This window comes from Pagrus pagrus (genome assembly GCF_965226575.1).
Source record: "Pagrus pagrus genome assembly, chromosome: 2".
Lineage (NCBI taxonomy): Eukaryota > Metazoa > Chordata > Actinopteri > Spariformes > Sparidae > Pagrus > Pagrus pagrus.
In genome coordinates, this window is record NC_140186.1 from 21,749,261 (window position 1) to 21,772,816 (window position 23,556).

Below are 23,556 nucleotides of genomic sequence, written 5' to 3' on the forward strand. Positions count from 1 at the left end.
TCCTGTTGACAAACCGACCAACCAGTAAATGGACACAGGTGAATAACATAACGTCCTTGGCCGAGGTTATTTTTGGTGACCTATTATGCTTTTTTGTTTTGTGCCTTTCCTTCAGTGTTTTATAGGTTCTTGTGCATGTAAAAGATCTTGAAAGTAAAAAATGCCAAAGTTAGATAGAACTGAACTTAACTCCACAGCAACAGAAACTCCTCTATCCCACAGAAAACACTGCTCCTGAAACGCCTCGTCAGTAGTCTCACCTTTAATTCTGTGACTGTAACCTCACACACACACACCCACGTACATTTAGAAATATTTGCCCTATATGTTTTATTAAAGAAGGGTCTCATGATAGTAAATGACAATAGTCTATTTTTTCATCGAAGAAAATAAAAGCAAGAGATCCACCGACTTCACCACACAACTCTTTTGGCCTGGCATAGTGAAGATTTCAACATACGTAAAATAATGTATTTTCACACCAATTACAAACCTCCACTGGCCTCTCCCTATTCACAAACACTTTTCAGACAGCAAGATTTATAAATGAGGACAGCCATGAAAGACCCAATTTTGTGATTTGCATTCATTTCAAGCATGAAGTGATGATACAGGATCAGGATTGTGTGTCGGAGGAGATGGTTATACTACTTTCATCAAGGAAAAGAACTGACATCCGGCTGGATCATACATAATGTTCGGTGCCTGAAACGTGTATCGGGGGATTTCAAGACAGAAACACTTCCTTGAAGTGCTGCGACTGTGGAATACCTTTACAATAATTCAGAGGGACAAAAGCTTTCAATGGGTCATTAGGGACAGTCTTCCTGAAATGAGATATGCAATTTATTTATTGCCATTGTTCTGTTACTACACAACAAATAGCAGCCATGCTCACCTTACATTTCACCATAGCGTTTGTTTTTTTAACTTTAATTCTGTCTCATAGAGACAGATAGACAGATAGAACTGAAATGTCAGGTCGTATTCATCTGATTTGGTTAGAAATAATTTCAAGTCAGATATACTGGAGACCTTTTACCCATATTCGTGCACAGTGGAACCTCAGGAAGACTTCAGGTGAACCTCCAACCTCCAGTGTCCACCTCCAAAGTCCTGCTCAGCAGCATATTTGTGTCTAAGCTTTGTTTGATATATTCAGTATGCGTGTGTAACTGCGCGGTCTAAAACAACACAGTCAAGAAGATAAACTCTTCTCTGTTTGGGTGCTGAAGTAGTTGACTTTCAGTGCTTTCACCTCCTCACTCCCTCAATAAGGTGTTGACATTTTAAAGGACCTGAGTCAAGCGATTGTGAAATTTCAGAGAAGAATGTGTGTGTGAGATTAACTTGTAGTGTTACATTCCTCAGTTATCAATACAAAGTAGAATGTGCCAGAAGCTGGGTGAGCGTTCCTATTGAAGCTCATTCATACTCGATGATGTTTTGACTGATCATTTGGCTTTGCAGTAGGTATGAGGCTGTGCCGTCATAAATCTGTTTTGATTTCAGTTTTCATTAGTGCATAGTGCCTGTGCAGTTAAAATGGATTCACTGAGTTCTTGTTTGCTATGGATTTCAATTTAAAGTATCAGAAACTATGAGGGCAAATAGGGGGACACAGATGCAGCAGAAAGAGATTAAACGTGTTGAAGTTTGAATGACCGTGGGTTTATTTCATGTACTTTATATCGGGGTCACAATGACCCTGATCGGTTTCACCATATAAACATAACACAAATAATGTTCACTTGAAAGTACCAAAATCAAAGGATGGTAAGTTGGGTGACCAGACGTCCTGAAGAAGCAGTTGTCCCGAATCCCAAATCCTGTCGTCATTGCCCCCCCAAAAAGTTGAAACTGGAGTTTGATTAGTTATAGCTATTAGTTACAGTTATTAACCCTCAGACCACACCTAACATTTCTGTTTGGTGAGTTGCAACAGGCTTTCAAGTTTCAACAAACTTTATTTCAACAGGGACAGTAATTCTGAAATCTGGATTTTAGTAACAAGACAATGATTGTGCCAGATATCACCCACTCATTGACAACACCCTACTCACTACAAGGAGTCCTATATAGAGAACTATATAGTGAGCTCATTGGTCAAATGAAAAACACTTTTTAGGGTATAATAATTCTCACTGTGCATGCGGACAGCACTACAAAATGACAAACTCACTATACAGTCAACTACTTAGTGGTTAGTTAGAGATTTCAGACACAGCCAATGACCAACAGCCTTTTTTTGATATTACATCATGAAATTATGAGAATGTCTGTGTTGTATACAGATATACAATATGTTGTATATTTTTTAAATATGGGATTAATGAATATGAAAACCACATTTTATACTTTCCCTTTTTGTTTTAAAACATTGAAAAGCCAGCCTAATCCAGGCCACAGTGTGATTACAGCCGACTGTAAAGCTCATAGAGTCGCCTCTTATTAAAGTCAAACCTTCCTCTTTAAGTGGCAACTCTGACAGGAAAGTAAGTGCTGTTATGCAAAGATGAAGCACTGTAAATAGCAGTTTTCTTATAGTTTTCTAAAACCTTCGCAACGACAAAGGGAAGCAAAAGAGACACAATAATAACACAAGTGATGGTAACAATGAGCCAGAATCCTCCAGCTGGTAATGCAGATATCGGATGTAGCGTATTGCTCTCTCTGTCATAAACACAGTTCAGGTTGCTCTTCAGTCTGTAGACGACTTTACACCTGTGTGCATCTGTCTCGATGTCAGTGACTTTGAAAAGCTCATAGGGAGGAATCAGCACCTGGCTGGTTCCTTTCAAGGCCGAGTAAGATGTTATGTCAGCACCAAAGCATGTATATATTTCAAAACATGAAGCGTTCCGTGTGAAGTTCCTCCGATCAGAACCTAATATGAAGGTGCTAAACCGGATCAGTTTGTTAGAGATGTTCTGATTCAAGAGTGTCTCTGTTCTGTATTTTGTACTAAGACACGTCAGCTGACTGTGCTTCAGAACCTGAATGGCCTCACTAAGAGAAGAATACAGGGAGCGTGACGCAAATGTCTCCTGTAGTTGTTTTTCGGTTCTGTCTTCAGTGTCATGTTTGGACTCGACAGGTTGCAACATAACATTCGTGTACATATATATGGCAATCGAATGATGTTTCTCCATGTAGATGTGTACAGGCTCTCTAGATTTTTGCTCTGCATTGCTCCAAGCTTCGCTGAAGTTTGTGCTGGTATCCCATGTCTGCATTATGACTTTATCATTCACAACCATTTCTTTGGATCTGCAGTCGTCATCCATGTCACCATTCACGTTGAAGTTCAGATCCTGAGTAGAATGCTGAAAGGAGAAGGGTGTTGTTCAGTATTTGTCCAGTAGATGGAAACCTACACTAAATGAACAGTATTAAACTGAAGCAGTCCATAGTTTTCCTTAACAAACAATTATGACTTTCAGAATCTTTGACTGTGCACACTTTAGATTAGAACAATATGTTTTTTTAAACACTATTTCTGATCAGTAGCTCCTTCTATATTTTGGTTAAGTCTTCTAGATCGATGTCATATGCATTGTGTTCAATAAATAGCTTACCTCTCCAACAATATCCTGCCAGCTGAGCGTCAGATATACGACAACAAACATGAGCAGTCCCACCAAAAGAACAAGAGATGTGATAGCACAAGCAGATAATGTTGTTCTCTGACACGCTTGCCTCTCCCAGGAAGGCATGTTGCATCTGGAACAGAGGAAATCTGTCATTAAACCCAGAGGAACTGAGATCGGGGTGGATTTCGTTCTATGTGAAATGCTTTTCATATCGTCTTTCCTGGAACCAAGGGGGGAATCCCCTACAGTAGTGCCTGAATGATGACGATAATATTTCTGATGCTATAGGTGTGTGATGGCAAGGATACATGTGTGCTGTTAAATGATTTGAATTTAAATTGGGAACTGTACTGTAAGTTGGTTTATGTACACACCACATTTCAACACTGGTAGGCTCACAAGTGGGAAATACTTCCAGGGGGAATGAATGAAACACCACAGGAGCACACTGGTGTTTGGTATGCCCTGGCGCTCCTGATAGCAAATGAGTCACTCCCAGTCACACACACACACACACACACACTCACTCACTCACTCACTCACACACACACACACACACACACACACACACACACACACACACACACACACACACACACACACCCACACACACAGACCTCTGTACACTATCTACCTGACCAGAGACGAGGGTTCTACTACATCTTTACAGTTTAAAACTTAAAGTGATTGTGACTCTAGCTTTAAAATGTATTATTGTATATCAAGCTCTGTACCTCCAGTTGATCAAAAACACAAATAAAGATGCTGCACTGCTCATTAAAATTAGGTGGTGCTTAGCCATTGACTCGTCACTCTGGTATGTAGGTCAGAAAGTACAAAACAAACTAGCAATGTTGAAAATGTTTTCATAACTTACCACATGGTGAACAGCATGGTGGTGAAGTTTTTGTCTTTAATCATTACACAACCTAGTCCAGAGTGAAAAATGTCTTCGGTTTTAGCCTGTGCTTTTTGCAGCTCAATGATTTACCTTTGTTTGTTTTTGCTTAAACAAGCTACCACACAGGATTTACCTGTATTACGACATGTAGAACCGCCCTCCTGGCAGTGCAAACAGATAATATCCATGTTAGCACTGATGCCTTCAGGGAAAGAGGGTAGAAGAATATCTATGCTGTGTGGTTGTACCTGAAAATCCAGTGAGCTCGGACTTAGTGACAACGCTGCATCCGCACTTTCCCTCAAAGGAATATGGTGCTGCTGTTAGGAGCACTTGTCAGGGGAAAGGTAAGACAACATGATCCAATTTCATATTTGGTAGAGAAAATGAGGACGTTGACACGGAAATATTGTGGGGCTTCTGATTATGGTTTACTGTTTATATGAGCCTGTACTTTGACCTGCACATACAAACCGAGTCATTGTGTTTGAAAGAGGACAATCACACTGGTCTTAAGAGCCATTTCACTCACAAGAAGTATTTTTGTTTTCATTCAGATATGAAGTTTTGCAAAGGACCAGTGCATGTGCTGAAGTCAGTGAGAAACCGGACAAGCCTCTGTGTGTTGTTGGTGGTGGCATTCCTCTTGTATCATCACTCATTTCTACTCCTCTGGTGGTCTCAGAAACCTGCTGAGGTAGGTGACAGTGCTTTCTTTGCGCAGTTTACCTGCTCAGATTCAGTCAGTCATCACAAACAGATTTTTTTCCTGCCGATTGACATTGAATATTCCGAACCTTCTGTAATTGTAGGTTTGCTCACTGTAGCTGTGTCTTATCTGTCACTGCAGAAACCTAAGACTGGCGGTGTACATCTGGATATGGCAACAGAGTCCATTGATGACATGTACGATGGCTGCCGATCTGAGACAGCCTCTGTGATCGACGTGTTTGGCGTGTACGAGTGGCACGTCAACAGACAATTCAGTTATGCCTGGGCTGCAGTTGAAAGACTTGCAAAGAAACCTGTGCACAAGAACCTGACTGAAGAGCACGCTATTGTTCTGCACATGTACACCGAAGTTACAAATATCCAACAAGATTTCAACAAAGCAGTGAAAACGGGGAAACACAAGTACAGCACTTATGGGTTTAAGTTCCACTACTTCTACTTTTACCTGACTGATGCTGTTCAAGTTCTGCGTCACAATCAGACGTCGTGCAGAACCAGCTATCACAGGACACGGAAACAGTTTGACCACAATGTCATCAACATGAACATGCGCTTTGGGGCTTTCACTTGGGTAGCTTCAAGCAAGCAGTCCTTTGAATTTAATGGCAATGTGTCATGTTTTGAGATTCATTCATGCTTTGGTGCTGATATAACATATTACTCTGCTTCAAAGCAACCGGGACAGGTGCTGATTCCTCCCTATGAGGTCTTCACAGTCACTGATGTCCTGACAAATGACCCATGGTGCAATGTGGTCTACAAGCTACAGAGCACCAAAATACCAAGGAGAGATTTGAACTGTAATTTGAATCGAAGACAAAAACAATTATATTTTGCAACATTTTCAACACAAAACACTCAAGCAGGAAGTGTTGGGATGGTGTTGATATGGCTAATGCTATTGACTATTATTTCTTTAGTTCTTGTAAAACGCAAGCAGAAGCGCTTTGTGGCTGCAGTGCTGGGTTCTCTGCTGGTGCTGCTGATTGTTCTGCTGTTAGTTAGATTGAGCCATTGAGAAGGGTGATGTAATGTTAATCAGTGTTTTTCCTGGAGATAAGTCAGAAATTACGTTTGTGAAGCGATGGGTAAAAAAATGTTACCTTTTCCAGTTTTATGAGGTCAACCTGTGCACAATAATGCCAAAAAATGAAAACTCATATTATGTTGATTATTGATATCCATTTTTTAAACACAACTAATATGCATTGGTTAATTAATGGTACCAGTAGGAGCAAATAAAATATCAAATTAAAGATTTGATTTTGATTTGAAGTTTGATTTTGCAGCTCAGCAAATTTCACAGAAGCACAAGTTGGCTGACTAAAACTATGTTTACATTTTCTGTAAGGATGCGTTATTATGGATCATGCTGGTTTTCTTGCAAGACCCGCACTACACTGTCTCAGATGGCTTGCTCCTATTGTTTTTGTATGCCGAAACCTTCAACAGCTTTGTGGTCCTGGTATGCTAAATACATTGGAATACAAGTTTTTTGATGGGGAAACACGAGAAGTTCACCAGAGATGTGCCCTTGTACTTCACTGGACAACCAGAGGGAGGTCAGTGGGCCACGATGGTTTGTAAAGCAAACAGCCAGCAGCAGAGCTGATGCAGCGGCTTGTGAGCTTAAGTTTCCCCAGTAAACACACTTACCTCTTAGGATGTCACAGCTGCAGTGTCTCTGGGCTAGTTCAGTGGATCTGCAGCAGGGCAGCCCGTTGGTAGCCCACCTTGTGGACTCCCAGCCTGTTTTCTCTGCCTAGCCCAGAGACACTCTGGCAGCAAAGAGCTGCACCAGATGATGAGAGGAGAGCAGAAGACTGGGAAGGAGGCTAAAGCGGTCAGTGTGTTTACCAGGCAAACAACAGTTTATAAACCACTCTATCAGAACTGCAAAACAGTTCTTTTGGAGGGCCAAATCTAAACCTTAATGGTGTCACTCTGCTCGCCATGCTCATTATTTATGATTATGAAATATAATCAATCACTAAGGATCCTACATATTTAAGGAGCATTTTTACTTAAACATATTTTACAGCATATAGATCATTATATATTTTTTATTAATTTATTTTAATGTATTTTTATTCATTTTTTACTCAAAACATCTGGTGGCCCAATTAAACCTCACGGTGGGCCAACTTTGGGCTGCAGGCCCAACTTGGTCAGTCCTGGTGAAGAAAATGCAACTAATCAGAGGCGGAGTACTGCAGGTCTTAGGGTTAGTCTGCAGAGCTATTCCCAACATGGTACCACAGTTTAAACTCACATGTTTACAATAACTACACCCCTGTATGAAAGCAATATTGATGATACATGATATAGTAAGTTATTCTGTAAATGACTTATCAATATTATTCACACTTTTAAGACACATTGTCATTACTACGGAATATTTTTTGTGCTATTTTCCATTTTCCCTGTATCTGTATATTCAACACGCTTTTCTGTTTATCTTGTGTATTGCACTAACTCTTTACTGTACAGCATGTTAAGTTATGATGTCCTTTCACCATGTAAATCACCACATCTTTTACTATAAATAAAAAAAAAGGATTTGATCATCAATTTTTAATTATTTTTTTTTACATTTATTATATGTTTGGGGCTGAAAAGATAAAGGACAACGATACAGTGGGCTCGTCAAAGGTCACTGTGTGTCTGAAGAAATGATCCTGCATGTTCACTGATTCCTTGTCTTGGCTCGTCTTAGGTACAACTGCATGATTCCCAGATGCACAGACTCGTATAATTCATCAAAATCAAAGAGGAATAATCTGTAGTGCAGTCCTCATGAAGGTCCCACCCCTGATTGGAATGACCTGCAGCTGGTGAAAGGCAAGCTTCACACTTTACCTGCAAGTCACCAATGAAGCACATGCGAGAACTGAACTGTGGTAAGTGGATACAAATGTGTAATTTTTGTTTGTTAAAACTAAATTGAAAACAAATGTTAAGGAGTGCACTTTAAGGCCTATTTCAATCCATCCAATTAAGTTTTACCGATTATTTTCACATTAAAGAAATTGAAATTACTCAGCAAGGTTAGAGTGGATACGAATAAGGTAGCCGACAAATTGATTTACTGAGAGTGGTATTTTTGTGTGCAGGTTCTTGAGCTGGTGGAAGATGGCAATGGTAGCAGTTTGGGCAGCAGTGCTAATGGCATATGGAGCCTCTATAGGATTTACAAAGGTAGTGTGAAAGCTGGGTGGCACTGCAGTGTACTGTAGGATAGATTATCACCAAGTTAAATTTTCGCATTGTCTCATTGTTTTTAACATTTTTCAGAACTGTGCAGAACCCAGTTTAAAAGCTCCACTGGATTTGGCTCCAAACGCTGTCGATGACATGTACACTGGCTGCAAAGACAAGATGGAGTACAGGGTGAAGGAGTACCTACAGAATGAGAAAAACAGAGATAAAAACCTCACTCTGGCCTGGGACGAAGCAGAAAAATACTACAACAAAAAATGGAAGCGTAAGAAGCGACCTTCCACCTCCCTGGGAAAAGAGCAGATCATGGCAATTTATGTTTATACCCTCAACAAACCAAAAATCAATCTGGATTTCAATGATGCAGTTCGAACCCAGAGGTCTAAGTACAAGACCACATTCAGGTATCACGCACTTCACTTCTTCCTGACTGACGCCCTTCAAACCCTCAACGCTCGCAAACCAGAAGCAGAAAGATGTCTCACTGGCTACCGCAGAGTCGACAGCTACTTTAGCCAAGATGTTCTCAACAAGGAGATTCGCTTTGGCTCTTTTACCTCCAGCTCAATGGGATTGTACCCCAGCGCTGACAGATTTGGAGACAAGTCATGCTTTGAGATTGTCACATGCTCTGGAGCAGACGTCTCGCTGTACTCTAAGCTCGGGGAGTTGGAGAGAGAAGCCCTGATTCCTCCTTATGAAGTCTTCAAAGTGACAAAAATAGAGAGGAGATCTGAGCAGAAGAGTCTTCCATGTGAGGTGGTGTACAAAGTGAAAAGCACAGGGAAAACTCTGTCCAACACCAATTGTGTCCTTTTCTGATAAGCAGTCTCCGACATTTAATATTTGATGTTAACAAAATAATAAAAAATCTGTGGGCTGGACCAGAGTAGTGAATTCACATGTCTGATAGGTTCGTAGATATGATAAATTATGACATCATTTGACTATTTGTTGGATGAATGGAAAAAAAATCCTAAAATCTGGTAAAAATGTTCAAACAAGCTTTGTTTCACAAATGTAACCTGTTTGTTTAATGCCTTTTCTTGCATGCAGGGTATAAATAATAAACATGCAAACTTGTATGAACAGAATAAAATGACTTGAATGTGTTTGTGGTTGAAAGGCCTGAAATTGGAGACTGAGTAGATATGAGCCATTTTGGGGGGGGGAGTTGCATATGCTCATGGGAATTGTGTGTCACACAAGTCACCATTATTTGTGTGTGAAATTCAAACTGTTGTATATACAGACCCTTTCCAAAAAATTAGAATATCATGGAAAAGTTTATTTATTTCCATAATTCCATTCAAAAAGTTAAACTTTCATAGATTATAGATTCAGGGCCCACAATTTAAACGATTTCAAGTATTTATTTGTACATAATTTGGGCTTCCAGCTCATAAAACCCATGAAAACAGGAATTCAAAAATTAGAATACTGTGAAGAAATCAGCCCAAATTTTGCAGGCCATGAATGTTTTAAACTGAGTGTCACACACTAATCATCTACTAAACTCAAAGCACCTGCACAGGTTTCCCCAGGTGTCATTAAATTGCTTCACTTTGGTTCAATTGTCTCAGTTCGGTTCAATATGGGGAAGACTGCAGACTTGACAACTGGCCAGAAGACCATCATTGATACCCTCCATAGCCACAAAAGTTCATAGCTAAGGAGGCTGGCTCTTCACAGAGTGCTGTGTCCAAGCATATCAATGGCAGAAGAGATGACCGTGGGCTTCAGCGGATTATCAAACAAAGAATATTTAAGAATCTGGCAGAGATCCAGAAAGAGTGGAATGTGGCGGGAGTCACAGCTTCAAAAACCACCACATTCAGACACATCCGGGAGATGGGCTACAACTGTCGGGTTCCTCGGGTCAAGCCACTCCTGAGCCTGAGCCAACGTAGGAGGCGTCTCAACTGCGCCAAGGAGAAGGACTGGACTGTTGGCCAGTGGTCCAAGGTCCTCTCTTCCGATGAAAGTAAAGTGTGCCTTTCATTCGGGAATCAAGGTCCAAGGGTTTGGAGGAAGACGGGTGAGGAACAGAACCCAAGCTGCTTGAGGTCCAGTGTGAAATATCCACAGTCAGTCATGATTTGGGGTTCAATGTCCGGTGCAGGTGTTGATAAACTCTGCTTTCTTAAATCCAAGGTCACCGCAACAGTCTACCAGAATGTTTTAGAGGACTTCATGATTCCTTCTGCTGAGGATCTGTATGGAGATGCAGATTTCATCTTCCAGCAGGACCTGGCCCCTGCCCATACTGCCAGAAGCACCAAAACCTGGTTTGATGCCCATGCCATCACAGTGCTTGACTGGCCAGCCAACTTGCCGGACCTAAACCCCATCGAGAATCTATGGGGTATTATCAAGAGGAGAATGAGGGGCACCAGACCCAAAAACAAAGAAGAGCTGACAGCAAGCATCAAGGAAATCTGGGCTCCATAACTCCCAGGCAATGCCACAGGCTGATTGCCTCAATGCCACAGTGCATTAAGGCAAAGGGATTCCCAACCAAGTATTGAAGATTGACATATCGTTTTGAAAGTACCATATTTTGATTGATTTGATGTGATCCTAATTTCTTTGTTTTTTTTTTCTGCAAAAACTGAGAAGTAAATGGTGATTTCTTCACAGTATTCTAATTTTTTGAATTCCGGTTTTCATGGGTTTTATGAGCTGGAAGCCCAAATTTTGTACAAATAAATACTTGAAATTGTTTAAATTGTGGGCCCTGAATCTATAATCTATGAAAGTTTAACTTTTTGAATGGAATTATGGAAATAAATAAACTTTTCCATGATATTCAAATTTTTTTGGAAAGGGTCTGTAAGTAGCTGTTATTTGTTCATTTAACATGCTATTTGTGATCTTTAACCTGATCAAAAGTGAGTGAAAGTGAAAGTGTGAGAGGTAGTAAACCTCTCTGATCGGGGAGGGGGGTGACATAGTATATCAGAGAAAGCCAATAAAAATGTTACGAGCCTCCAGATCTCCTCCCCTATTTAGATTTGCATTGTTCGAGGAAGTAGTCTCCCTTTTAATTTGAATATTTCTAGTGAATACAGCGCACATATCTGAGATACAGTAGCTTGTGGTAGGTTGAGAGGCAAAAATTCTTACATGGGTGAATTAAAAGCTGTCACTAACAGAAATTAAGGTTAAAATGCTGAACTTCAAACTTTATGTAAGTTTTTATTAATGTAAATTAAACAAATTGTTTATTTGCCCAACTTACTATGAAGCACAATACGGTGTAACCGGGGTAACTTCAGGGTTAATCCTGGGTTTTCAGGACTGTGGTTCAACTTCTGACCAACACTTATAAAAGCACAACATCTGACCAATCAATCAACCAACCCATTTTTTGGCTCATGCACTTGCATGATGATGTACATGCATGTGCACGTTCCTGCTGATGGTTTTACACTATTCCACTGATCTACAGCTGGTAGTGAAGCTCCAAGAAATGTTGCAATGCACCAACAAAGGCAGTAAAGAAGAGGACTGCTAGTAAACATGGATGTAAACGATGCTTTGCAAAGTCATTCAAAATGATTCTTAGAGCTCAGGGATACAGTCATTGAGATTTGGTGTGCTTATGTAAACATAACAGTTGTTCGTTTACAAGAAAACTCCATTTGGCACATTTAAGTTTTGGTTTAATAGTACTGCTACTTTAATATTTTACATTCACTATGGTTAGGGTTAGGGTTAGCCAACATCTCTGTAGTAGTTTGCTGGTTGACTGCGTCCTAGTTTGCATATGGGGCCCTGGTTGTGCTTCATATCTGCTTCATAGCAAACATGTAAATTAGTGTTGTATCTTTCGATCCTTTCTCTTGAAAGTGACAGAGTTCAGAGAAGGCACACTATTGTTCCTGCTGTGAGTCACTGTAAAATTTCCAGATAACTTTAAAAAAATGCATAATGAATGAATGTGTTAGAGGTCATCAAAATTGAGGTTAAGGTCTACTGTCCATTTATTGGTTGGTTTGGCGTGTGTGTGTAGTACAAGGTACTACAAGGTAGGCTCAATGCAAAAACGAGAAAGTGTTTTCTTAATAATGAGAGACCAGGGTTTTGCAAGTATTGAAGATAAATATATTTGGTGGAGACTGGTGCTGCTTTTCAACTTGTGGGATAGTCCAAGTTGTTGGAGCAGCTATTTGAAAGTCATGACGAGTTTTTAAGGTGCAACAGTGCACATGTTTATTTAGAGCTGGTCCTGAAACTGTAGCCTCACAGAAGGGATGAGTATTCACAACCTCCAGGTAGGAGAACCTTTCTTTTACATTGTTAGAATGTGAAATGCTGCTTTTTATGTCTGAAAGCAAAGTCAGCATCAATGAATGTGTCATTTTATGTTTATTTCTAATGCTTTCTTCCTGATTGTTACATTAATTTGCACAAAACTGGGTGCAGTGTTGTATTCAATGACATTAAAACTTGCAATCATCCAACAGAAAGATGTCTGGCTTCACAGTGAAAGGTTACTCAAAAAGAGGAAACTGAATCTTTTGCTTCCAGCTTAGTGCATTGCTACCACAGTGCTGACACTGTAGATTAGCTTTGAATTTTCATACAGTCTGGCTCAGATAACTAGCCGTACTCTAAGACTGCAGGGTTGTAAAGGTAAGCCCTAATGTTTCTTTTTATGGCTGTGTTTCACTTGCAAAACTGTCATGATGATATAGTAATGATATGACCCTGATATTGTCTTAGCTTACATCCAATATATATAAGGTGGTTTAAGGTCATGAAGAGTGTTTATGGTGCAATAATGCACATGTTTATTTAGAGGGTCTGTTCATCATGTTCATGTCAAGTGTATGAATTTGTGAAGAATATCCCTCCATTTTGGTCAGTGCTTGAAGTGGGTTGGTACTCACTGGCATGCAGAACTGGTACTGTGATGTTTTCTGGTGTACCATCACTTCTCACAAGCTGCAGGTACTCTTTTCTGCCCTCTCCATTTCACCCCAGGGACACACAGGAGACAGAAGCGCAGCACCACCAGCTTCCTTTTGGTGCCCATGTTAACCAATCTGGCTGTGCCATGTGTGGATCTGGGACGAAAACGTTTGATATATTAGAAATAGTGTCACTGTTCTTTGTGGTTGCGTTTTTATGTATTTATTCTCATATTTGTCGGTTGTGTCAAAACAAGGGGCGGCAGTGGCTCAGTCAGTAGAGACTTGGCTTGGGGACCGGAGGGTGGCCGGTTCAAGTCCAGCTACAGACCACAATATGGAAGTGGACTGGTAGCTGAAGAGGTGCCACTTCCTGGGTTACTGCCGAGGTCCCCTTGAGCAAGGCACCGAAACCCCCATGTGCTCCCCGGACGCCTGACACGGCAGCCCACTGCTCCTAGTCTGCAGTGTGTGCACTTACCATGTGTGTAGCTAGTGATGGGTTAAATGCAGAGGACTAATTTCGGGTGTGTTTGCATGTTCCATGTAAAAGATAACTGACAATAAAAGATTCTTCTTCTCTCTAAAATGCGACAAACATAAAAAGCCCTCTCTTGAGCCAGCATTTAGTTTGTCTGTTCTAGGCTACTGTAGAAAACATGGCAGTGCAACATGTCAGACTCTGTAGAAGAGCAGCTGCTCCCTCTGTAGATATTAAAGGCTCATCCCAAGTGAATGAACACAGATAGTCTCCAGTGATTTTACTATGAAACATAATTATTTTTGTTATTCTTATTATATTTTATCCGTTTTTGCCCCAAAAACATGCCTTAACTCCCTGACTTTTTGTATGACAGTGTTCTCTGTTGGGACGAACTAGTTTCACTGAGGAACAGACTCCTGACTAGAGAACTGAGGAAAGCCCAGCTGAGGAGGGAGTCCCCCCTTAACTATCATGGGGACTCAACATTCTCCAGAATCTCAGCCACTTTTGATCCTTTAAAAAAAATCTGTGTTAATCAGAGTGTAAATTCTTTGCCTTTATGATGCAGTGCAGAGAAGTACTGATGCAACATGCATGTGTGCTTTCTCTCAATGCTGCATGAATGCTCACCGTAACCATCCGTGTTCTCCGGATGGATGGATGGATCTCTGACTACTGTATCTTTATTCAGTCAGTGAATTAAAATCATATTTACCTTACCTATCCCTAGTGTTGTCTGGGGAAGGTCTTTTTTCATGATGTTATTTCAAATTATATACGTCTCATTGATTTAAAACACATTTTTGATGATTTCATATCTCATTAATGAGAAAACTTTCACTATTGTTAAGTCAGAGACTTAATTTCCCTGTTGGGCCACAGACTAAAGAAGATGACAGCTTGAGTTTAAAACTGTCTGTTAGTCTCAGATGTCGCTGTTGGGTGAATATAAAAGACGATAGGAAAGCAACACAGTACATAAAAAAATGTTATAAGGTACAATTCAACATCTGAAGTTTGCATCACAAAGGTTTGCACAGTTGTGCTTCTTGTCTGTTACATGGCGAACATGTAAAGCAGTGTTGTATCTTTGTGTCATTTCTCTTGCAAATCATGAGTCAAAAAAAAAGAGACTATTGTTCCTCCTCTGAGACACTATGAGACAAGAGTATATTTTATTACAAATATAATTTAACAGGGAGAAATTACATATTAAATGTATAATGAAAGATAATACTGTGTGACTTTGAAAAAGGCTGTCTACTCAGCTACTTTCAAGGTCAGGAATGGAGAGTGTTAAGAGTGCAACTGCACATTTTAGAAGGTCTTAGTGTAGATTTTAGTGTATTAATGTGTAAAGAAATGCATCCTGGTGCTGAAACTGTACACTTTTAGAAGTAGTTGAGAACTCACAACCTCCAGGCAGGAAAAGTTTTTTTTATGCTTTTAGACTGTTAAATTAAATATGGTATATACTGTATGAGTAGTACACTATGGTGTGTTATGTATCAGTGGAAAACGTCTATTGAACATTACTAGTTATAAACTAAATGAACTAAAATAATACATGTATAGTCATTTGGAAGCACGCTAATGCTTTAACTCATTCATACAGTCTGCCCACAAACTTAAGTGTGCAAATTGTGCATGTGTGTGATAAGACGTGTGACCTATCCGGCCACAAAGGAAAAGTAGCCTATATATACAGTTGACTGTGAGTCCTGAACACATGCCGAAGATCCATTGTCTGATTACAACCGTTGACTTGAGGCATTCACTTAGCAGGTAACATCTTCTCATCCTGAAGACTGGTGAGTTGAGCTTGTAGATCAACTTTTGAGTATCCTACTTTTTTAATTTTTTTTATTTGTGCAATAGTTTTAAAATGTACCATGTTAATATGTTTTATATATATCTGTCTTACTGGTCAGCAGAGTGACACAGTTATTTTTTGTTGACTACTTGTGTAAGTTTGTTGTGTATTGTTTTGCATAATCACTAACAGTTTTCTTGACTGTAGTGATGAAGGGAGACATGATGATTTTTCCTCCAGTGTTTTTACTCCTTTGTTGGATGCTGCCTGCAGACTCCACAAGGGTGAGTGGAGCATTTGGAAACTGGTGATGTTCCCAAAATCTCACAGTTTAGGATGTTTACATGATTACTTTGAACATTTTTCCCACATGTAGTACTTTTGGGTCAAAACCACTAAATCAGAAAAAGTTGTGCATGTGTGGGAATAAAATCACGATTAAGATACTATTATACTGATATGTCCCAATCTTTAATTTATTAACCTTTAATATTGATGAATCTGTTTTGAAGTTATCATCAACAGAGCCTGCATTTTTCATATAGCATTGGTTGCATCCCATGGGTGCACCTATTGTTCTCCTGTTAATTTAATATTCTTTATTCAAATAATTGACATATTTTAACGTGACTTTGCTGAAACTAAGAGTTCTGAGAGGGACTATTCAATAAAATGTCTGATGGTGTGTGTCTGCTTGACAACTACAATGACATATCTGCTCTCCACCCTCATTCAACAACAACATCAAATATTTTGGCTCTGCTGTCGTTAAATGTGGTCAGACTGTAGTTCCTACTGGGCACAAGCCTGAAACACTCCTCTGGCAGGGTAATTATGTGTTAGAATAGCTTCCAGTTCAATACAAGTAAGACCAAGAGTGTCATAGTTTTTAATACCTCTATAAAATCCTGAGGGATATTTATAAACCAAATAAAGAGGAAAAGCTGACAAAACCAACCAACTTTAAAAGTTTTGGTCTGAAGCTATAAACAGACAGAAAGAGTCAGGAAATAACATATTGAAGAAGAGCCATGATGTTGAAAGTGGTTTGAAGTTCTCAATTAACATATATAATATTTTGAAGTCCCCAAGGGTCACCCATTTGTGGCAATTCATCAGATGTTGATGATGATGTTCTTGAGCCCCAAATGGCCTTATATACCTTTTTACACTCATGCAGTTATAAAGCAATGTAATGCAGCAATGTTGATTCTAATTTGGTGTATTTTCCCTTTAAATACACAGGTGTCCAGCATCACATTTGTATATTATATAATTAATCGTGTTAAATAATAATCAACCCTCTTTTTCTTATAACCCCTTAGAACAAGCGACAAGAAGATGTTCCCCAAGTCATCCAATTAAACATGGCTGATGATGCTGTTGATGACATGTACTCCAACTGCAAAACAAAAATGGCGGAGATGGTCAAACACAAATACTTTAAAAGAGAGAACTTTGGAGAATTTGCACGTGTCTGGAATGCTGCATCAACCTGTTCAACGAAAATGAATCTGTACGGTAAAGAGAAAGACGATATGGATTTAACTAAAGATCACATACAAGCAATTTGTGTTTATACATCAGATTTTCTAAAGTTTTATAATACGTTAAATAATGCAGTCCACACTGACAGAGCAATCTATGGCACCTTCTTCCCGTTTCACTCCTTACATTTCTGGCTGACATCTGCTGTACAGATCCTCAATAAGAAATGTGACATTACTTACAGACGAACCTCTCGTAGGTTTACTGGTAATGTCGGCGACATTGTTCGGTTTGGTTTCTTTGCCTCCAGCTCTATTAGAATGGATGTGAAACAGTTCGGTAAAGAGACCTGCTTTAAAATTTTTACATGTTCAGGTGGTGCAATAGCACAATATTCAATGTTTAAAAGTGAGATGGAGGTGCTCATTCCACCCTATGAGAAGTTCATGATAAAGGAGAAAATAGAGGACGGATCTCTTTACGGACTGACAGACTGCAATGTTGTGTATATCCTGGAAGGACTTGGAGTTTTCAGCAACTTGGACTGCCACATTTCTAACTTACATTACAGGAGGAAAGTATTCCACTGGTGGAGAAAACAAATTAGATTTGATTGATTGATTGATTGATTGATTCCCATAATTAATTATATATGTTATAATGATTTAAGTATGTATTCTCCAGCATCCACTTATCCCTCACCATACATATCTACATATTTACACATATTTGCAAGAATTTACACATATCCACACAATCTAAGCTTATTAAGTTTTCATACTTCCCCAACATTTGATGTAAACAGCACAGCAATATGAAGAACACCTGTTTACAATTTTCTAAAGAGCATTTGTTATGTATTTTTGCCTCTCATCAGCATTTCTTTGTGCAAAAATATTATGTTTAGAAATGTTCTGAATTAAATAAATACATGTTTAAATGGCAACGTTTTGTCTGTTAATAGCATTAGATAATCTGCCAACAAGTTGATAGTGGTGAATATCATTTACTGTTTATTAGGCCTGAAAACATTTTTGTCTTAGAATTGTGATTTTTCTTAATCAGAATTTAGTCATCAGAATATAACTTAATTTCTTCAGTAATCACATCATCTTGTTGAAAAATTATATAATGAAAATAGAAAGACAAGCAAAGTATGAAAAAGGCATGCCTTCACAAACAAACAAACCAAATATTATGGAACACAAGAGCTCGATTTTTGCTCCAAAATTGCAGTACAGCACTTTATTAATATCACCACACCCTCTGCCGGGCCACTGGGGTGCATGCAGTCCAAACTGGTGCAGGTGAGGAAAAAACTAGTGCAGCACTGCCTCAAAGACACCAAGAGTAAATTGTTGTTGAACAAAGCCTTGTTTAGTGTCTGACATCAGTGATGCGATTTCTGCAAAACAACGGATTACATTCTGCAACATTTTGATTAACATGTTTGACAGGCAGTCACAAACTATGCCATCATTGTATTATATGGTGTATTTTAATTAACATTTCAAAAGCAAAGTGCTGTATAACAAAGCAATATTTTTAAAAAAAATATCACCACAAGGAAGATATAAGCTTTGTCTAAGGTCATTGTATATCTAAAGTAATGACCCTGGATGTACACTGATTGTTTCCATGAGACTCATGCCTTGAATGTTTATGAGACATATATTTCATAAAAGCACCTGTTACTACAATGGTGATTTAAAATCTGGGTACCATGCTAGCACAGTGGTCACGATGTTACCCCACAGCATCAAGGTCCTGGGTTCAAGACCTGGCCAAGTTTGCATGTTCTCCCTGTGTCTGCGTGGTTCTCACCAGGTACTCCAGCTTCTTCACATGAAAATGCTGTCCAAGACAAAGTGCTCTTTTCTGATGAGCAGTCTCACACATTTAACATTTAATATTTGATGTCAACAAAATTGTTTGAAAAAAATATGTTGGGCTGCAACAGGTAAGTGATTTCACATCACATTCAAAATGTATTTAAATGCGGATTTGTAGATTTAAATAAAGACATAACATCATATTGCCTATTCTCTTTATACACACATATGCCAGTATTATAATAATTGCATGATTAAAACCTAACATATGTAACTATTATAATGCAGTTGTGTACTTTTGTGTTATTCATGTCATCTGCAATCTGGTACATTACAGGCAAACATTTGTCCAAATCCTGTCAAAATTGTCAAACTTTAAGAGAAAAAATTTAATAATATGCCATTGTGTAACACTAATTATGCCATTATCTGAAGCCTTAAAAAAAATGTCTGTGCGAATAATTCATAGACTTGCACACTGACGAGGTAAAATTACTGGAATGTGTAGAGGTCCCACCTGTAATTAGAAAGGCCTGAAGTTGGTAACAGAGCCAACCCTGAAGGTAAGTGTCCACAGGATCCGTCGTTTTCACGCTTTCCATTCATTGTCTATGTAGGAAGCCATGCAGTGCATTCTGACAGCATTGTGTTTCCAGAGACAGAGCATCACTAACCAGCTCCTCATTTGCATGAAGTTGAATTCTGGCAACTTCATGCAAATCGGTGTCGTCCTATGCGACAAAAGTTTTCAAACGTGCTGCCATGTTGGGCTACCAGGTAAAAGTAATCAGAATTCAACTATATGCAAATGATCAAAATGATCAAGGAAGTAGTAAACTTGTTTTTTGGTTTCAGAAAGGGAAGTGACTGAAATCTCGTCCCTCCCTTCCATTCTCATTATTAAGCAGTGTCAGAGGTCAACCCTAAAAATCAAATAACGCAAAAGATGAAAATAATTTTCTTTGCTGAAAGAGTGACTTTGTGAAATGAATCCGTTAACCGAGGCCCCATTTAACCAGACTTCATACACAACACCCTCTATCAGTGATTTTCAACCACAGTTCCGCAGCACACCAGCGTGCCTTGAGAGATCATCAGGTGTGCCGTGGGAAATCGGGACACCCACGGCACCAATGGGTCCAAAAAAAAAAAGTATTGAGTGCTGCAAATAATATGCCATTGTTGAGCATCTGTGCCTGCAATGTAGGTGCTTGTTAAGTAATTAAATACTCTTCCATGACAGTGGGTGGCAGCAAATTGCGCAATAATGACCTTGTTAATTTAAAACAATAGAATTAGTGATGTGCGCGAGAGTTGGCTGTGACAAGACGTACAACAGCGATGAATAAATACTTCAAAAGTAAAAATTCAGACTCTGAACTGGGCCCTGGAAAAAATGCTAACCCAGATGAAGAGCCCAGTACGAGAGGTGGTCAAAAGAAAGCAAAAACACCCAGTTGTTGCCAAGACTTTACCAGCAGACCTAGCTCCTGTGTTGGATGATGTTATGCGCATGGTAAACTCTGCAAAGACAAGCTGCATATTTGCACCTTTATGTGAGGAAATGGGCGCGGAGCATAACGCCTTATTGCTCTATACGGAGGTCCGATGGTTGCCGCAAAGTGCTGGCCCGTGTGTATGAGCCCCGAGAGGAACTAAAAGTGTTTTTGACTGATGAGAGGTGCGATAATGCAGAGCTGCTTGTAAGTGATAAGTGGTGTGCAAGGCCGGCATACTTGACAGAGGTATTTCAGCATCTGAATGAACTGAACACACGAATGCAAGGCCGAAATGAAAACCTGCTCACAAGCACAGACAGAATAAATCCATTCAAAGGTGCACCTCTGGCAAAAACATCTGGAAAGTGCCAACCTTGGCATGTTCCCCCTCACTCAGAAATGGCAAGGAGATGTCAACACTGCTACACTGTGTGAGATAATAGGTAAACATTTGAAAACTCTTGAGGAGAAGTTGTCATTTTATTTCCCCTCAACCTTCACTGAATGCCTTAGGGACCCATATAGCTCAGCAGCAGGTTTTGGAAAGGACATGACTCTGCGGGAGCAGGAGGAACTAACTGAACCGAGACAAGACTGTTGTTTAAAGCTACACTGTGCTGATCTGCCTTTGGACAAGTTTTGGTTGACTGCTGCCAAAGAGTTCCCCATTCTGGATCAGAGCTATTTCGACATTGCTCCCATTTTCCACAACATATCTATGTGAGCTGAGCTTTTCAAGCATGACTGCTATAAAAACTAAAAACAGAGAGAGACTGAGAGCTGTTGAGGAAGAGCTTTGTGTGTGCCTTTCTTCAGTTCCTGCCAGGATATCAGCTTTGTGTTCATCTGAACAGGCCAAGGTTTCACAAATTGTCAGTATTTATGCTGTATTAGGCTACAGTGTGTCATTTTGTAACATTTTTGGTTGGTGGTGTGCCGCGGGATTTTTTTTTATGTGTTTGATTTGTTTAATGTGGCACACACTTGGCATCAATTCACTTGTGATTTTATGGTTATTTTCACTTTTGTGAACACAGAATTCCACTTGACCAAATTCAGTTATCACTTTTTCAAATCAAACTTTTTTTTCTGTTTTCATTAGTACAAGACAAAAGACTGAGCATTAACATATAACACTGTTACTAGACATCAAACAGAAAGGTATCTGCACTCAAAGCTCAGCTGTTCTGAACAGGGGCGACATTTTCAACTCTTCAAACTCCAGTTTATTGTGTTGCTACAGCAGCTGGCAGATTTGCTGAGTTATCAGTCTGGAGTAGACACCTAGCTGTACCCTCTTAATGTCTCCTTTTATGGTCATTTTTATCTTGCTAAACAGTCTCTTCCTTATTATTTGCATTAATGAGCTGTCCTACATGTTTAACTTCCTTGACTGCATACTATATAAGTGTGTGATACCCTCCCAGTTGGTGAAGACTGCAGAGACAGACTGTTCTGTCTCACTGAAGCTCGACTCCACGAGTATCCACAGATTATACCCTTAAACAGGCAACGTGCACCAGGAGATACACACTCTTTAACATCATGTAGGGGGTGTGCTGGGAGGTTTTCACTAATCAAGTTAGCATTTATCAAAAGTCTTGTCTGGCATTAGCATCTAAATCACAGAATTTGGTTCAGGCTATCTTTCAACGTTTCGTCAGCCTGATCAGAAAATATTATGGCTTCCTGTGGTGGAGAACCTGCTTCCTTGGGGGTAAGTAATCATATATTAGTCGTACTTATTTTCAATAAAACAACAATATAAATTCCTAAAATTAATTAGGACATTTGTCTAAACATTCTGATGAAGAAAAACATGTTCCAACTGTGTTTGTGGTGTTACTTAGCAGCTTTTGAAATGTATGTGTCCCCTGAGATACGTTGCCAGATTAGGGGTAGAAATTTGATCAATGTGCATTATTCAAAATTTTGTTTCAAACTGGAAGGCATGTTAATAATTACAACAGTACCAGATATTATCATGCACAGCTGTGCCCATTACAACAGTATACATGTAACTGTATTTTTACTTTAAAAATCTATTTATTTTCAAGCAGGGCATCTCGGCTAGTTCCTTTTATGGGAAAAGAAGGGAAAGCACAGGAATGAGAGTGATAGAAGAGATCCCTGCAAGTTCTTCTGACTCTGAGTCAACTAGTGATGAAGATCAGGAAGTAATTTTCAGCCAGCATGAGATAGAGGCAGTGAATGGAGGAAGTTCTGATGAGGAGGATCGCAGTTGCCCTATTAAAGCTATGATCTACAATTTGAAAGATTTGTCATTATTATTAACATCATTTAGATGGTGGTTATGGTCCAATAGTACCACCTACACAATGTGAAGAGTAAAAGGAACCAAATAAATCCACTCTCTCTAGCGCCTGTAAAACTGAAAAGAAATTGACCAATAGGAGCCATCTGGTCTTATCTGTAATAAACAAGAGATTACGGTTTACGGGCACGTTTGTGTCGTGGTCTGGTGCTACTCAGACAACGGCTGGGACACACATAGCTGGTCCGAGGCTCACGAAGGTTTAGTTTTCAGCCACAATGTGGAAGCGATCGTTGTGATTAAAGCCGACGGCAGCATCTGTTAGTCTCTTGGCTCTGAATAACTTTTAGAAGTGGCTAACTTAGCTGTTGATAAATAGTAACTTAATACTGTAACGTAACGTAGCTGTAACATGCTAATGACGTTACACTAGCTTGGCTGTGGAGCTTAGCTGTGGACATTGTAATGACTTACAAGATTTACGTGAGTTTCAACGTGCATTGTAGTAACTGTACCTGTGAATCCGACATGTTACTCCGCATTCAAAGCTGGGCTGTATTTGGTTTCTGCCGGCTTGTTGCTCTTGTTGCTTGTTGCGGGAGGCTCCGAGGGGAGAGTGATATGAGCTCGGAGGGGAGGGGTGTGTGTGTGTGTGTGTGTGTGTGGGGAGCTTTTTTCAAACCTTTCTCGGATCGTAGACCAGAGCTTTAAGGTATCAACAGAGCCCAAATGATGAACATATTAATGTTCAATTTGATGAAGATAAATAATACATTGTTGTATTCCTTGGTCGTTTACACTACA

The 23,556-nt window shown here is 39.5% G+C and overlaps 3 protein-coding genes across 4 annotated transcripts; 2 read left to right on the top strand and 1 right to left on the bottom strand.

The window, feature by feature from the left end:
• Positions 1 to 2,471: 2,471 nt before the first annotated feature.
• LOC311249552 (ecto-ADP-ribosyltransferase 5-like) lies at positions 2,472 to 3,287 on the bottom strand (the record flags this gene model as incomplete). Its single annotated transcript, XM_084340665.1, has 1 exon — positions 2,472 to 3,287. One exon carries the CDS (start codon positions 3,285 to 3,287, stop codon positions 2,472 to 2,474), a length of 816 nt encoding a protein of 271 aa, XP_084196791.1.
• A 1,766-nt stretch (positions 3,288 to 5,053) lies between these two features.
• Positions 5,054 to 6,244, top strand: LOC311249750 (ecto-ADP-ribosyltransferase 4-like; the record flags this gene model as incomplete). The annotated part of the gene is made up of 2 exons (XM_084341044.1): positions 5,054 to 5,191; positions 5,345 to 6,244. The coding sequence occupies 2 exons, from the start codon at positions 5,054 to 5,056 to the stop codon at positions 6,242 to 6,244; spliced, it is 1,038 nt and encodes a 345-aa protein (XP_084197170.1).
• Positions 6,245 to 8,021: 1,777 nt separating this feature from the next.
• On the top strand, positions 8,022 to 9,557 carry LOC311269487 (ecto-ADP-ribosyltransferase 5-like). Of its 2 annotated transcripts, XM_084373648.1 has the most exons (3): positions 8,022 to 8,126; positions 8,340 to 8,424; positions 8,521 to 9,557. In XM_084373648.1, the coding sequence occupies exons 2-3, from the start codon at positions 8,359 to 8,361 to the stop codon at positions 9,265 to 9,267; spliced, it is 813 nt and encodes a 270-aa protein (XP_084229774.1). In that variant the 5' UTR covers positions 8,022 to 8,126; positions 8,340 to 8,358; the 3' UTR covers positions 9,268 to 9,557. The 2 variants fall into 2 exon arrangements, with proteins under 2 accessions (XP_084229774.1, XP_084229775.1); XM_084373649.1 differs by lacking the exon at positions 8,340 to 8,424 and having other exon boundaries at positions 8,029 to 8,126.
• The last annotated feature ends 13,999 nt before the right edge of the window (positions 9,558 to 23,556 follow it).

What these genes read in the sequence shown, in the direction of transcription:
- LOC311269487 (XM_084373648.1), top strand. Translation starts at nt 8,359, where the DNA reads ATGGCAATGGTAGCAGTTTGGGCAGCAGTGCTAATGGCATATGGAGCC. An exon ending in CCTCTATAGGATTTACAAAG is followed by an intron (nt 8,425 to 8,520) that starts GTAGTGTGAAAG and finishes AACATTTTTCAG; the next exon opens with AACTGTGCAGAACCCAGTTT.